Consider the following 15,777-nt stretch of genomic DNA (forward strand, 5'->3'; position numbering starts at 1 on the left):
GCAGTTTAATTTTCTGTAGATCCTGAATAGCACAGATGTTTGAATCAAATACAATACATTATTATGTTTTCAGCCCTATTTGTAAAAATCTGCAATGTAAGAGTAGGCAAAAAATGTAGAGGTAGAGGTTCAGAGCATCATAGTACCTTGAATGACCAGTTTTCCCTGAGTTTCTCCTCTTCCCTACCAATGAACTCACTGCTTTGGTACAATGTCCACTCGGGAAGGGATGAGGGTGATTCATGTGAATGTACCTAATGATCTGAGAACAAATCCTTCCTCGTGATTAAATGTGGGATATCTTGATATTCATAATACCTGTAGCACACTGCCTTACATTGGCTCAATATTCAAGAAGATATTTATTGAATTTTAAGTATGGGAATGTTGATTCCCCCACCCTTTCTGTCTTTCCTTTTCCAGAATTAGTTGCTCGACTTTTTGGTAGCACCCTCCAGGACTACAAGGATAGACAGGATTATGTCTCACACATAGACGTCCCAGACTCCTATCGTGGTCCTCGGCTGCAATTTCCTCTCACTTTTACTGATATTGATTTACTTGTTGAGGCCTTCAAGCAACAACAGGCAAGTGGAAGCAGATACTGCCCTGATTCTTATACATAGCATGTGCTCAGTGACTATCTGTTGAATGAATGGATGAAAAATACTATAGCAGAAATGCATTCCTTTGGGGAAAAGCTTCATAATAAGTGAGAGCTACCCTTTGCTTTCCTTAACCTATTAAATAGAAGTCTCCTCAGATGCACAGCAACTTCCTGTCTGTATATAGGCTTATGCATTTCCTTTTCCTTTTTCTGAGATACAATTCATATTGTAAAATTCATCATTTTCAAGTGAATGATTTAAGGGTGGGGGGGATGGGCAAAGTGGGTGAAAGGGAGTAGGAGATCAGGCTTCCAGTTATAGAGTGAATAAGTCATCAAGATTAAAGCTACGGCATAGGGAATATAGTCGAGAGTACTGTGGTGGCGTTGTATGGTGGCAGATGGTAGGTAACTATACTTGCGGCTGAGCACAGCGTACAGCGTAACATACAGAGTTGTCAAATCACTGTGTTGTACACCTCAAACTAATGTAACATTGTGTGTCAACAATTCTCCAATGAAAAATAAATAAGAAAGAAAGTGTACAGTTCAGTGGTTTTTAGCACAGTCACAAAATTGTGCAACTATCACCAGGACTAACTCCAAAACATTTTCATCACCCCCAAAGAAATTCCATACCCATTACCATTCCCTCTTCCCTCCCCACTGGCACCCATTATTCTACTTTCTGTCTCTACAGATTTGTCTATTTTGGGCATTTCATGTATAGAATTCTATAATATGTAGCCTCTTGTATCTGGCTTTTTCACTTAGCATAATGTTGTTAAGGTACATTCATGTCATAACATGTTTCATTGCTCCTTTATTTGTATGACTGACTAATATTCTGTTATATGGATATACCACATTTTGTTTATTCATTCATCAGTGGATGGACATTTGGATTTTTTTCTACCTTTGGGCTATCATGAACAATGCTTCTATAAACATTCACATACAGGTTTTTGTATGAATGTGTTCTCAGTTCTCTTGAGTATATATATCTAGGAGTGGAACTGCTGGGTCATATGGTCACTCTGTTTAACTTTTTGAGGGGCTGCTAAACTGTTTTCCACAGTGGCTGTGCCTCTTTACCTTCCCACCAGCAATGCATGAGGGTTCCAATTTCTTCACATTTTTTTTGTCATCACTTGTTATTTGCTTTTGTTTATTCTTTGTAATTGTATTTTTATTATAGCCATCCTAGTTGCATGTGAAGTGATACCTCATTGTGGTTTTGATTTGCATTTCCCTAATGACTGAAGATGTTGAACATCTATACCATGTTTACTGGGCATTTGTACACATTCTTTGGAGAAATATCTACTTAGATGCTTTGCCCATTTTGAAATAAGGTTATTTGTCTTTTTATTATTGAGTTGTAAGAGTTCTTTATATATTCTGGATATAAATCTCTTATCAGATATATGATTTTTTAAAAGGATTTATTTATTTATTTATTTATTTGAGAGAGAGAAACTGTGGGGTGGAGGGACAGAGGGAAAGGGAGAGAGAGAATCTCTAGAAGACTCCCCGCTGACCAGGAAGCTCAGTGATGCAGGCCTTGATTCCCCGGCCCTGAGACCATGACCCAAGCGGAAACTAAGAGTCTGACGCTTAACCAACTGAGCCACCCAGGCACCCCTCCAATGTATGATTTGAAAAATTTTTTTCATTCTGTAGGTTCTTTCTACTTTCTTGATAATGCCTTGATTCACAAAAGTTTCTAATGTTGATGAAGTCCAAAGTATCTATTTTTTTCTTTGATTGCTTGTGTTTTTATCTTTTATCTAAGAATACATTGCCAAATCCAAGATCATGAAGATTTACTCCTTATAGTTCCTTTTAAGAATTTTATGGTTTTAACTCTTAAATTTAGTTCCATGAACCATTTTCAGTTACTTTCTGTATATGGTGTGAGGTAGGGGTCCAACTTTGTTCTTTGCATGTGGATATGCAGTTGTCCTAACACCTTCTGTTAAGAGTCCGTTCTTTCCCCCATTGAATGGTCTTGAGACCCATGCTGAAAACTAATAGACCATAGGCCATAGATGTATTAATGTATGTCTGGACTCCCAGTTCTCTTCATTTGTATATGTGTCTATCCTTATGTCATTACATTGTCTTAATTACTATAGCTTTGTAGTTAAGTTTTGAAATCAGGAAGCATAAATTCTTCAATTTAGCTCTTCTTTTTCAATATCGTTTTGGTATTTGGGTTCCCCTTGCAATGAATTTAAGGATTGACATTTCCATTTCTGTAAAAAAGCCCATTGGGATTTTGGTATGGATTGTATTGAATCTGTAGATCACTCTGGATAGTATTACCATCTTGACAATATTAAGCCTTCCAATTCATAAACACAGGATATCTTTCATTTATTTAGGTCTTCTTTGATTTCTTTCAGCAATGTTTTCTAATTTTCAGTGCACAAGTCTTTTACTACCTTAAATTTATTCCTTGGTATTTTATTCTCTTTATTGCCATTGTAAAAGGGATTGCTTTCTTAATTCCCTTTTGGATTGCTCATTATTGGTGTATAAAAGGACAATTGATTTTTATGGATTGAGCTTTTACTCTGCCACTGCTGAATTCATTTCTTAGCTTTAGTAGTGTGTGTATTTTGAGACAATCTATATATAGGATCATGTCATCTGGGAATAGATATAGTTTTATTTTTTCCTTTTTTGTTTAGATGCCTCTTATTTCTTTTTCTTGCCTAATTACCCTGGCTAGAATTTCCAGTACAATGTTAAATAACAGTGGTGAGGGCTTGTTATGCTTGTCTTGTTCTTGATCTTAGGTGGGAAGGCTTTCAGTCTTTCACCATTGAGTTTGATGTTAGTTGTGGGTTTTTTATCAATGTCCTTCATCATGTTGAGGACATTTTCTTCCATTCCTAGTTTTCTGAGTGGTTCTATCATAAAAAGGTGTTAGATGTTGTCAAATACTTTTTTACACCAATTGAAATGATTGTGTGTTTTTTTCCTTCACTCTATTAATGTGTGTATTACACTGATTAATTTTTTGTGTGCATCGAATCACCTTGTATTCCTGGAATAAATCCCACTGGGTCATGGTCTATGATTCTTTTAAATTTTTATTGGATTTTTTTTGCTGATATTTTGTTGAAGTTGTTTTTGTTTTTTGTTTTGCATTTTATTTAGAATGGATATTGATGTGTATGTTCTTATGGTGTCTTTATTTGACTTTGGTATTAGGGTAATATCGGCTTCATAGAATGAGTTAGGAATTGTTTATTCCTCTTCGCTTTTTTGGAAGAATTTAAGAAGGATTGGTGTTAATTCCTTAAATGTTCAGTAGAGTTCACCAGTGAAGTTGGCTGTCTTGGATTTTCCTTGTTAGGAGGTTTTTGATTACTGATTCAATCTCTACTTGTCTTAGATCTATTCAGATTTTCTTTTTTTTAAAGATTTTATTTATTTATTCATGAGACACACACACACACACACACACACAGAGAGAGAGAGAGAGAGAGAGAGGAGAGAGAGAGAGAGAGAGGCAGAGACATAGGCAGAGGGAGAAGCAGGCCCCATGCAGGGAGCCCAATGTGGGACTCAATCCCAGGACTCCAGGATCACACCCTGGGCCAAAGGCAGGTGCCAAACCGTTGAGCCACCTAGGGATCCCCCTATTCAGATTTTCTATTTCTTCCTGAATCAGTTTTGGGAATTTGTATGTTTCCAGGAATTTGTCCATTTCATCTAAATTATCTAATTTGTTAATGTATAATTATTCATAATATTCTCTTATAATTATTTTTATTTCTTTAAGATTGGTGGTAATGTCCCACTTTTAGTTCTGATTATAGTTATTTGCATTTTCTTTGTTTTTCTTTTTCTTTGTCAGTCTAGCTAAAGGTTTGTCAACTTTGTTAATCTTTTCAAAGAATCAATTTTGAGTTTTGCTAATTTTATCTCTTGTTTTTCTGTTGTCTATTTCATTTATCTGAACTCTAGTCCTTTTTCTTCTGCTGCTAGTTTTTGGCTTAGTTTGTTCTTTTTCTAGTTCCTTGGTGTCACGTTAGGCTTTTCATTTGAGATCTTTCTTCTTTTTAATGTAGGCATTTGCAATTATAAATTTCTCTCTGAGCATTGCTTTTGCTACATCCCATATATATATATATATTTTTTAATATTTTATTTATTTATTCATGAGAGACACACACACACACACAGAGAAGTAAAGACACAGGCAGAGGGAGAAGCAGGCCCCATTCAGGGAACCCAATGTGGGACTCAATCACGGGTCTCCAGGATCACACCCTGGGCCAAAGGCAGGCACCAAACCGCTGAGCCACCCAGGGATCCCCATCCCATATATTTTTGTGTGTAACGTTTTCATTTTCATTCATCTCAAAGTGGCTTCTAATTTCCTTTGTGATTTCTTCTTTGACCTATTGATTATGTTGTTTAATTTCTACATATTTGTGAATTTTTCAGTTGTCCTTCTGTTATTGATTTCAAGCTTCATTCCATTGTGATCAGATAAGATACTTTGCATGATTCCAATCTTTTTGAATTTATTGAAGCTTATTTTGTGGCCTAACATCTGGTCTATCCTGGAGAATGTTCCATATGCTCTTGTTAAAAAAATGTGTAGCCTGATGTTGTTGGGTGGAGTGTTCTATAGATGTATGCTAGGTCTAGTTGTGTGTGAGGTCTCTGAAGTCTCTGTCCTTTTAGTTTGTATTCAACTAGTGTTTTACAGAGATTTCCTTGAACACCAGGAGCTAGAGAGAGAGAAAGAGAGAAAGAGAGAGAATGAAATAGAGAGTGGGACAGAGACAGAAGCAATGCAAAGCAAAGACAAGCCTTGTCTTTGCAGATGGGCTCTGTGTTGGTACACTTCACTGCTTAGCTAGGCTGTTTACAAACCTATTTTAGCCTTTATTCTCTGCTTGCACTGAACCATTTTTAAGTTGCCTTTTTCTTGATTCAGCCTTTGCTTGGTTGCTGTGAACTTTACTTTCCAAAGTTCTGTGAAAGTTGATTTTGACAGTTTCTTTGCTTGAGTTTTCAGTGTTTTTGTGGAGGGATAGGACCTGTGAGCTACCTATTCCATTATTTTCTCTGACATTACCCCCAAACCCTCATTCTCAGGTTAGGACCCTAAGGGCATACCCTAGGAGTAAGAGTGAGCTAGAAGTAGACTGTCTCTGTAGGGATTGAATCAAAGCTTGGAATCATCTAATTCCTGAAATTGAATTGAGATTATCCTGGATAGCTGGTATTTCTAGCCACCTGCCAAATGAAAAGGTAAATCCTTTCTGGAAGAAGATAGGCCTCAAATTATTTCTTCAAGTTGTTATGTACAATGTCCAGAATTTAATACAAATATTAACCAAGCATAGGAAGATATAAGATTCATGACAGAAAACTGAGGCAACCAATAAATAACAGACCAATATTTTGACAATGGCATTATCAGACTCAGAGTTTATAAGTATGCTTAATATGTTTAAAGAGAGAGAAGAGATATAACAAATATCCAAGGAGCCGTAACAGAAAAGATCATAATTCTGACTTTACAAAAATGAGAAAATTATGCTGTTAGGGGAAGACAGGCTCAACAGAGAGTGCAGTGTGTTCCCATTTGTAAAAAAAAAAAAGTATTTATATATTTTGATTTTTAAAAGTTAAGATAAATTCATATAAAATAGATCATGTAAACATAAATAGATCATTTTAAAGTGTATGATTTAGCAGGTGTTACTATATTCAAAATGTTGTGCTATCATCACCACTATCTAATTTCAGAACATTTCATCACCCCAAAACAAAACCCTGTACTCATCAAGCAGTCCCCATTGCCCCTTCTCCCCAGCCCCTTGCAACCACTAATTTGCCTTCTGTCTCTACAAATTTGTCTAATCTGGGCATTTCATATAAATGTAATCCTAAAGTATGTGACCTTTGGTGTCTGGCTTTTGCTTGGCAAAATGTATTCAAGGTTCATCCATGTTTTAGCATATGTCAGTATTTCATTCCTACTTTTAGTTGAATAACATTCCTTTGTATGAATATATCCCACATTTTGTTTAAGGGATTATATGTTTATAGAATAGAATATATATTAATATTACATATTCATATGTGGTTATATTAATTTTTATATGCTGCCAACGCATAGAATATGTTTTAGAAAGATAATGAAGACACCCTTAACAGTGACTGTTTCTGGGGACAGGGACTGAGTGGGGAAGAAGGAAAATTGCTTTCCAGTTATACTCCTTTTTACTATTTAACTTTTTATTCAACTAAAAAATGAGATTTTTTTCCATTTGAAAACTTGTTACTTCATAAAAAGAAATATCCTTTAAAAGTAGTATTTTCCTTCCTCATTGGCTTTAAAAGAATATGAATATTTTATTTAAGTTGCTATTTACTCTGACCATCTCTATAAATGTAGAAACCAACATCTAAGTTAACTTTTTTGAGTATTAATATTGTAACTATAAAAACAATTATAATGCTATTGAAAGACAGCATTCTAAGCAAGTATTGATACTCATGTATTCTGCTTAAGATTCTCTCTCCCTTTCCCTCTGCTCCTACCCCTGCTCTCTATCTCTCTCTCAAAAAAAGGTATATTTAATCATGAAAATTCTCCAAACTTAAATCATATTTTGGGAATCTGGGATAGAAAATAGTTTTATTATTTTAATAGCTATGCAAATAGAAATTTTAAGACACCATGAGACAGGATTGTGCCAAAGGAACAAAGAATTCTATCTTTCCTGAAACCCATAATCAAAACAGTATCTGAACAATGTATAGAAATGACCCCTCTCGGCCTTTAATAATCTAAACCAGTAGTATCCAATAGAAATATAATATGAGCCACAAACATAATTAAAAATGGTCTAGTCGTCACATTAAAAAATTGAAAACATATTGGGTATAAAGATTACTAAAATAAATAAACTTTTAAAAATGTAAAAGATAAAAATCATTTTAATACTGTATTTAATCCAATGTATGAAATTATCATTTTAATATATACTCCTGTTAAAAGTTTTTATTTTATTTTATTATTTATTTATTTGTTTATTTATTTTTTGACTTTTTTTATTGGAGTTCAATTTGCCAACATATAGCATAACACCCAGTGCTCATCCCATCAAGTGCCCCCCTCCGTTAAAAGTTTTTAATGAGTCTATGTATACAATGGAATATTACTCAGCCATTAGAAATGACAAATACCTACCATTTGCTTCCACATGGATGGAACTGGAGGGTATTATGCTGAGTGAAATAAGTCAATCGGAGGACAAACATTATATGGTCTCATTCATTTGGGGAATATAAAAAATAGTGAAAGGGAATAAAGGGGAAAGGAGAAAAAATGAGTGGGAAATATCAGAAAGGGAGACAGAACATGAGAGACTCCTAACTCTGGGGAATGAACAAGGGGTGGTAGAAAGGGAGGTGGGCGGGGGGGTGGAGGTGACTGGGTGACCGGCACTGAGGGGGGCACTTGATGGGATGAGCACTGGGTGTTATTCTATATGTTGGCAAATTGAACACCAATTAAAAATTTAAAAAAATAAAAATAAAAAATAAATAAAAATTGTGGAATGGGTAAATTAAAAAAAAGTTTTTATTTTATTTTATTATTTGTTTATTTTTTAATTTTTTTTAGTTGGAGTTCAATTTGCCAACATATAGCATAACACCCAGTGCTCATCCCATCAAGTGCCCTCCCCCTCCGTTAAAAGTTTTTAATGAGACATTTTACTTTTTTTTTCATATACCGAGTCTTTGAAATCCAGTGTGTGTTTTGCACTCACAGCACATCTTGATTTTGGCTAGCCCCATTTCAGGTGGTGGAAATAGTCCTGACCCATGAAGTGCTGGTAGCATCCGTTACATTTGTATTGGCTATATTCCTTTGGGGATTATGTATTTGGGGTATTTTATAATTTTTTTAAAACTGAAGAATAACACACTAGATTTAAAACAAACAAAAGCCCAGCAGAGAAAGTGGAATAAATCTGTCCAAAACAATGACATCATCAACGCTAACTGGAGGAGGGCAATTGGATGAATAGTCGTAATAGGAGGTAATGCAAATGATTTATTTGGGTTTGGAATATGTTTTATATTTAGACCAGTATATAAATGTACTTGCTGTTCTGTATACTCTCATGTCTGTGCACCCAACATTGAGCCACCTGGGATTCTTGGCTCAGGGGTTTCTTGGGGCTGCTCTGGCTGCCTTGTGAGATCTGCGAACCCAGCACCACCACCTGGCTGCCATCCCAGGAGGCAGGATGTCCCAAACAAATGCAAAGCAGCTCCTCTTCCACAGTCTCTCTCCTTCTCTCTCTTTCTCCTTTCCTTGCTTCTTTTTTATTTTTAATTTTTGTCTGCATGTTTCCCTGGGGCAAGGGAGGTACCCCCCACACACATACAACTCAATCACTTCTCTTGGGATCTATCAGAGACGTTCTGTGAATGGGTGATATCAGTTAAGAACAGGAAAGTATAAATGTCCTAGGAACCATTTATTCATTCAGTTTACAAATCTCTAGTGAGGGCTTATTGTATGCCAGACACATTGCTAGAATAATCTATCTGAGAATAGTTTAGACATTATCCTGCAATACAGCTTCCTGAAATGGGCTCATATGCTCCACTGTTACAGCTTTCTACGTAGTTATGCCTTTCTTGCTAGTTATATTTATATATTTATATTATAGTTATATGTATTTCCTCTGCTTCCCCCTCACAGATACTTCATGCTCATTATGTCTTAGAGGTGTTATTTGAAACCAAGAAAGTCCTGAAGCAAATGCCGAACTTCACTCACGTAAAAACTTCTCCCTCCAAAGAGTTAACAATCTGTGGTAAGTTTCAGAGCAGAGCTGCCAAATTAATATTTAGGAGTGTCTTGGTTCTACATCGTTTGCTTAACTTGAAAACTGTGTAAATTGGACTGTATTAAGGGAAGAGTGTTAATATAGAGTTATCTATCATGATAATACTGTTCCCCATCTTGTCTTTGTTTTGCATACCAGCTGGCAGGAATTAATTATGTGAGAAATTAAAGAACTCATAGCTTTTTATAAAGGCATGCAGCATTTTAATACAGAAAACCACCCATGGGTGGAATCACCGTTCTTTGCCCTCCATCTAGCTCTCATTATCTTTGCTCTGTGTTACGTTTCCTTAGGTGGGCCTCCATGCGCCACTTAGGCTGGGAGGCAAAAAGCCTGAGGCAGCGTGGAGATTAAACTCTTCTCTGCCCTTGGCTGCTGTTTTAGATTTTTCCAACTGGTCTATGCAGCTTTTAGAAGAGTGGGAATGTCCCAGAAATCTGTTCCTTGTTCTTCTAAATAACAAGACTTGAGATTTTGTTATCATATAGGCCAGCCGGGCAGGATATTGCTTCAAGAAACGGTACACATTGAAATTCAACACAGTTGGTGCTCAGCAGGCTTGCAACTGTCTGAGAATGGGGTGCGTGGAAGGAACAGCAATTCCCTTAACTTCTAATTAGGCCTTTAGGTTACAAAACAGTGATTGTTATTTTCCAAATCAATTTTTAGTCTGTGTTTCTTTTCCTCTGGCAGGTAGAAGTGGATTTGACAATCTAGTAAAACCATTTCCATTCCCAGCATCTGATAGTGGTGATAGGGACTTGATGCAACAGGACACACTACATGCTCAGACTCAGGCTTTTGAAGCATCTTCAGTGGTTCAGTTCCAACCTGATCAGGCCAACACACCTGTCTGCCTGACAGATGATGCATCTCAGCAGTGGGAGCCTTTTATTTAAGACCTCCCTGGCTCTTACTTTTCACAGAGATTAAGACTTGAGGTCATGAAGCTCGAGAAGCCATGCCAACAACCCATGGCGTCCATGGAGGCAGGGCTCCATATGCTGTCTGAATGTGTATAATAAGCCAAACAGAGAGAGAGATCTGCTCCCACATGTTTCCAGTTGCCATTGTAGACTTATCTTTGGGTAAAAGGATCTAGAAGACGTGAATTAGAAGACAGAGGTGTCCTGGCATCACACAGTGCAAGAGCTAAATGATTCTTACTGGGACTAGTCTGTCACTTGTTGTTGTGGATGAAATTGAGGCCCAGAGAGGAAAATGTATTGCCTTCTCTCTTTCTTTCTTTTCTTTTCTTTTCTTTTCTTTTCTTTTCTTTTCTTTTCTTCCTCTCTTTCTCTTTTCTCTTCTTCCTTTCTTTCTTCCTTTTCTTTTCTTCTTTTCTTTCTTTTCTTTTCTTCCTCTCTTTCTCTTTTCTCTTCTTCCTTTCTTTCTTCCTTTTCTTTTCTTTCTTTTCTTTTCTTCCTCTCTTTCTCTTTTCTCTTCTTTTCTTTTCTTTTCTTTTCTTTTCTTTTCTTTTCTTTTCTTTTCTTTTCTTTTCTTTTCTTTTCTTTTCTTTTCTTTTCTTTTCTTTCTTTTCTTTCTTGATTTTATTTTTGAGTATTCTCTACACCCAGTGTGGGACTCAAACTTACAACCCAAAGATCAAGAGTCACATGTTTTACTGAATGAGCCAACCAGGCACCCTTCCTTCCTTACATTTCTATGTGGTAACTCTTCCCCACCACAACCAGGCTCACTCACCTCGGCTTGTTAGTGGCGGGGTCAGAATAAAAAATCAGGTCCCCTGCATCCGAAGTTAGGGCCAGCCCCATATCTGCTATCCCAACTCCCATCATGCATCTCTCTGATTGATGTTGCATTTTCCATCATGAGACAAAGTCTAGGGAATGGATTGATCAGACAGTTCATTCACTTCAAGATCTCCACATCTTGGACATTTATTTCCAGACATTTTTCCATGTAGCACCATTGCTAGAGGGAAAAGCCAAGGCCAGTAATTTCCCTATTTTTGGTGGTTATAGCCCCATTAAACTTAAATAAATTAGGTCATCATTTAAAATTCAAAATTTGGGCTGTATCTTCAAAAACATCTGTTTAAGACAGTACTAGGAGGGGGAGAGAAAGTATCATGAAATTTTACCATTATTTTAATTTCAATTTCCAGATGCATTTTTTTACCTGAACATCTCAACATGCTACACAGTTTTCAATACACATGCAGAAGGTGTTTTAGTCTATAGTTACATTATAAAAAATAACCAATTCTGTACTCATGTTTTTGTTTGCAGTGGAAATATCTCTCTGTGGCTTATCTTTCCATGATACATCAGGTTTTATCTATTACTGTCCAATAGAAGTTAAAAATATTTATATAGCCTTAATCCCTAATATACTGAAACCAATTCATTTTTTAGCATGCCAGCTGCAACAATTTTGTCTACTCAAATCTTTGAAAGACAAGTCACCCTAAAGAAAATTAGTAAAATAGAATAATTTAAAATATATATTTAATTTATAAGTAAGAAGTCTTTCCACTTTTATTTCCTTGGATTTGGAGTACAATCATATGAAAGCAGTGAGATTTAAGTATATAATAGCATTAATATGCTCTTAATATTATGGTCATTTTGTAAATAAGTGCTGGTGATACAGGACTTTTATTTTATTGTTCTCATTATAATTGCAGTCTTCTGTTCCATATATTTGGTTGATTTTGGTTGTGGAATTTTAAGCAAACCAAGGAAAGGTATTTCTATATTGCATTCTTTTGGTAATCAAGTTGGATGCAAAGAATAAAATTTTATGATCAGAGCCTATGAAAGATAGATATTTTACCTAGAAATAGTTATCCAAATAGGGCTTTTGACCAATATATTCACTGTTAATTTTTAGTTAATGGCTTTATATATTCATATGGTTTCCCTTAGTTAGCTGAGTTTTATAAAGTCATGCTTTATTTTTACTTCCTATAACTGTCTCATCAAAAGAATGTCAACTCACAATTTTTCAATTTTAGATGCTATTGCTGGAGCATATTCTCTAACACAGGACTTTACATACATGGCTTTAAAAAGCTGTACATTTAGCAATTAAATGTATTTATTGAGTACCTATTATGCACCAGGTACTATGAGAGGCACTGGGCATTTAATGCCAACTGACAGATACTCTTGCTGATCTCCTACAGATTATAGTGTGAACAATACAGAATAATCACTAAGAGCTTGAGTTTTGAGTGAGATAAAGTTGCGTTTGAATTCCAGCTCTGATACTTGGTAGGTGGGTAATTTTGCATCAGTTAACTACTCTGATTCTCCTTTCTATCTAAGAATGATGAGAATAATACCCAACTCATGGAGCAGGTGTAAGGATAGAACGGGATTATTCATGTAAACCTTTAATGCAGTGCTTGGTGTGGGGTAAGCCCAGTGCTGCACAGTGGTAGGAGTGAATAGGTGATTGTAAGATCAGACACTGCCCCCCATAGGAAAGGGGACAGAGAACTATGAAAACAAATTGTCGAATTAATACCATCAGGGTAAAGCCCCAATGCCCTGAGAATGCTTGGACTATATTGGCAGTACGGCAGTATTTCAGTTTAAAAATTCTGTCACAAATGGGCATTTTTCTTGTTTCCTACTGAATAGTGATTTTTCATTTGCACTCCAGGTGATTTGCATGGGAAACTGGATGATCTTTTTTTGATCTTCTATAAGGTAAATAATTATTTTGCTAAATAGTGGCATTTTTGTTGGGGGGAGGCCCATACTAAGGCAGACAATAAATTGGTGTTATTAGGGATATGGACAAATACAGATGTATGTAACAGTTTTTTTCTAAGAAGCTGAAATATTTGTAGAGAGATAGATATCTTTTTGGCTCTGTAATACATATTTCACCAAAAAATCTTTCAAAAATTTAATTTGGGTCTTTGTTCAATATTACTGTTACCTATAGCCTATATATCCATTGGGATTTGCACCTGATTGTATTTATGCTCTTTATCACATTGTAAATGTCTAGATGGCACAGGATGAGGAGGAGAACAATCTGTTTTGTTTTTATTTTGTTCAGAAGTGAGCATGTCACATACCAGTCTCTTCAAAGCACACTAATTATGTGTGAAGGGAGTGCCCCACTTAGTAAATTCTGAACTCTCTTTACCTTGATTCGCCATTACTGAGCTTAGTTGCTCTTCCAACGCTGTGACTCCTTTTCATTTGTTGGGTTTTGGTTGTGGGGGCCCACACAGAGGGCAGAGACCAACTTGGCTGGCATGGAGTTTCCCTGCATCTCTACGATGGGATTCATTTCCCTGTCTGAGCCAGTGTTACCACCTGAATATTTGCTTCTGGGACAACTGTATATAGAAAACTGATCCCAAGGTGACTTCTGCCATTATCCCTTGATCGCTGTTTCTGATCCCTGTGTCAGTCCTCACAGCTAGCATGTTGAATAACTGGGCATGGCATAGGTGTCTCAGATGGTTGAAAGAAAATATATTCTGATTATTATGATGGCCAATCATGTCTATTCTTTGGAGACTGTGAGAGCTTAAGTAAGCCACATAACTTCTATGAAACTCAGTGGGTTTTTAAAATTTATTTTATTTATTTATTTATTTATTTATTTATTTATTTATTTATTTTTTATGAAACTGAGTTGGGTTTTTTTTTTTTTTTTTTGGTTGTAATATTCTTGAGCTACCATCCCACAAAAGGTTGTCTTGTGGATAAAATAACAAATATCCCCAAGCATTTTTTAAACTAATAAATCATAACAGAAATGCAATGTTTTAATTTTATTCATTTGGAGTGGAAGCCAAGAAGGAAATGGAGTGGGCCAAACCAGGAGTGGATGAATGGAGCCAGCACTTAGGAGATTTGGTTGAGACTGCATGAGGTCTAAAGAAGGATCTAGAACTTGATAGCCCGGGAGCAGGAACAGGGCAAGCGGGAGACTGCCCAGGAAGTTAGGTTGATGCCAGGAAGCCCAGCCAAAGTTTTCCTGGTAGGGAGACGATGGTGATAGTAAAAGAGCAATTGCCGAGATCCACCAGAGTCTGAGCTGGGCAGGGAAGGAAGAGGAGTCGGGATGAGCCAGTCAACTAGGAAAAATGGCCAGACTGCCGATTGGCATGCTTTCTGAGAGAGGGAGCAGACTTACTGGGTCGGGCCTCAGGAAGTAGCAATGGTGGGAAGTTATGCGAGGAACAGTACTAGGGGACGCGTGAGTCCAAGGCGGGGTCTGGAACGTGGGTGACTGAAGCGAGTGAGAGAGAATATTAGAAATGAGGGGGTCTAGGACATGGAAAGCCAGTGTGTTAAGTGAGTTGGCCTCAGGACCATGAGGTGAGGAGCAGGGAGAGGAAGGCTAGTCAGAGGTCTGGCTAAGAAGGAGGCCCTTTGACCTGAGGTTAGCAAGATGTGAGTCTTTTAGTGGGTGTGAGGAGTGGCTGTGAACCCTCCCCAGCTCCTGACCCTGAGGGATCCACCCTGTGGAGAAACAAATCCTGTCCTTCCAGAGGGCTGCAGGAGTCAGGAGTCCAGCAGCATTCTTAGGGAAGGCCCAGATTTCCAGAGAGAAGTCTTCCTGACTGAGTTGAAGACAGAAAAGAGTTTCTTGACCATGAAAGCGGGATTCTACTGGCCAAATTGAAAAGCTGTGGGAGTGTGGGTAGATGGACTGGTGAGAGGACACTAAGGAGTTACATGGCTTGGGGAATGAGATTTGTTTAACTCATTTCATGGTGCCATAGAAAATGTTCAGAAGTTCAATCCTGCTATTGTTGACAGTTACAATTGGAGGAAGGAAGAGGGGGCAGGAGGATGTGGGGAACAACCACAAGAGAAAATCCAGCGATTATGTTTTTAGAGGTTTGGGAAGATATATCAAAGGGCAAAGAGTTGAGTAAGTTAGATGGGAAAAATGACTTTGGAGGCATTCAGAAACGCCAATTTCTTGAGAGGTAGTTGAAGACATTAAGATGTGATCAGGGAAAGGACTCAGGGAGTAGACAGGGGAAGAGAGAATTGCAACATGTTTCTTTAATTCAATCAGCAGAGCAGTATGGAACATATAAAACTGGAAAGTGCTAACGTAAAGGCTGAACAGGAGGAGGTGGGTGGTAAGAAGTGCCATAAAAAGAACCAAAGGTGAAAATATAGCATTCACATGAAAGCAAGAAGTATTTTGAGAGTTAACCAACGACAACGTTCCAGAAGTGGAGACTGAGAACCCAGCAGTGGGAGAGTAGGGCACTCTTATTTGGGAGGGATTTGGGTAGAGGGAGGTGAGAGG

At 37.1% G+C, this 15,777-nt stretch overlaps 1 protein-coding gene across 1 annotated transcript in view; it reads left to right on the forward strand.

Annotated features, from left to right (window-relative positions):
* PPEF1 (protein phosphatase with EF-hand domain 1) overlaps positions 1-15,777 on the forward strand; it is a 122,779-nt gene that overhangs the window by 55,991 nt on the left and 51,011 nt on the right. Inside the window, exons 6-8 of the mRNA XM_041740360.1 lie at positions 424-587; positions 9,366-9,480; positions 13,147-13,193. Coding sequence (XP_041596294.1) covers positions 424-587; positions 9,366-9,480; positions 13,147-13,193 — 326 coding nt within the window. The remainder of the gene's footprint in view (positions 1-423; positions 588-9,365; positions 9,481-13,146; positions 13,194-15,777) is intronic.

The sequence above is a fragment of the Vulpes lagopus genome, chromosome X (assembly GCF_018345385.1).
Source record: "Vulpes lagopus strain Blue_001 chromosome X, ASM1834538v1, whole genome shotgun sequence".
NCBI classification, from domain to species: Eukaryota; Metazoa; Chordata; class Mammalia; order Carnivora; family Canidae; genus Vulpes; species Vulpes lagopus.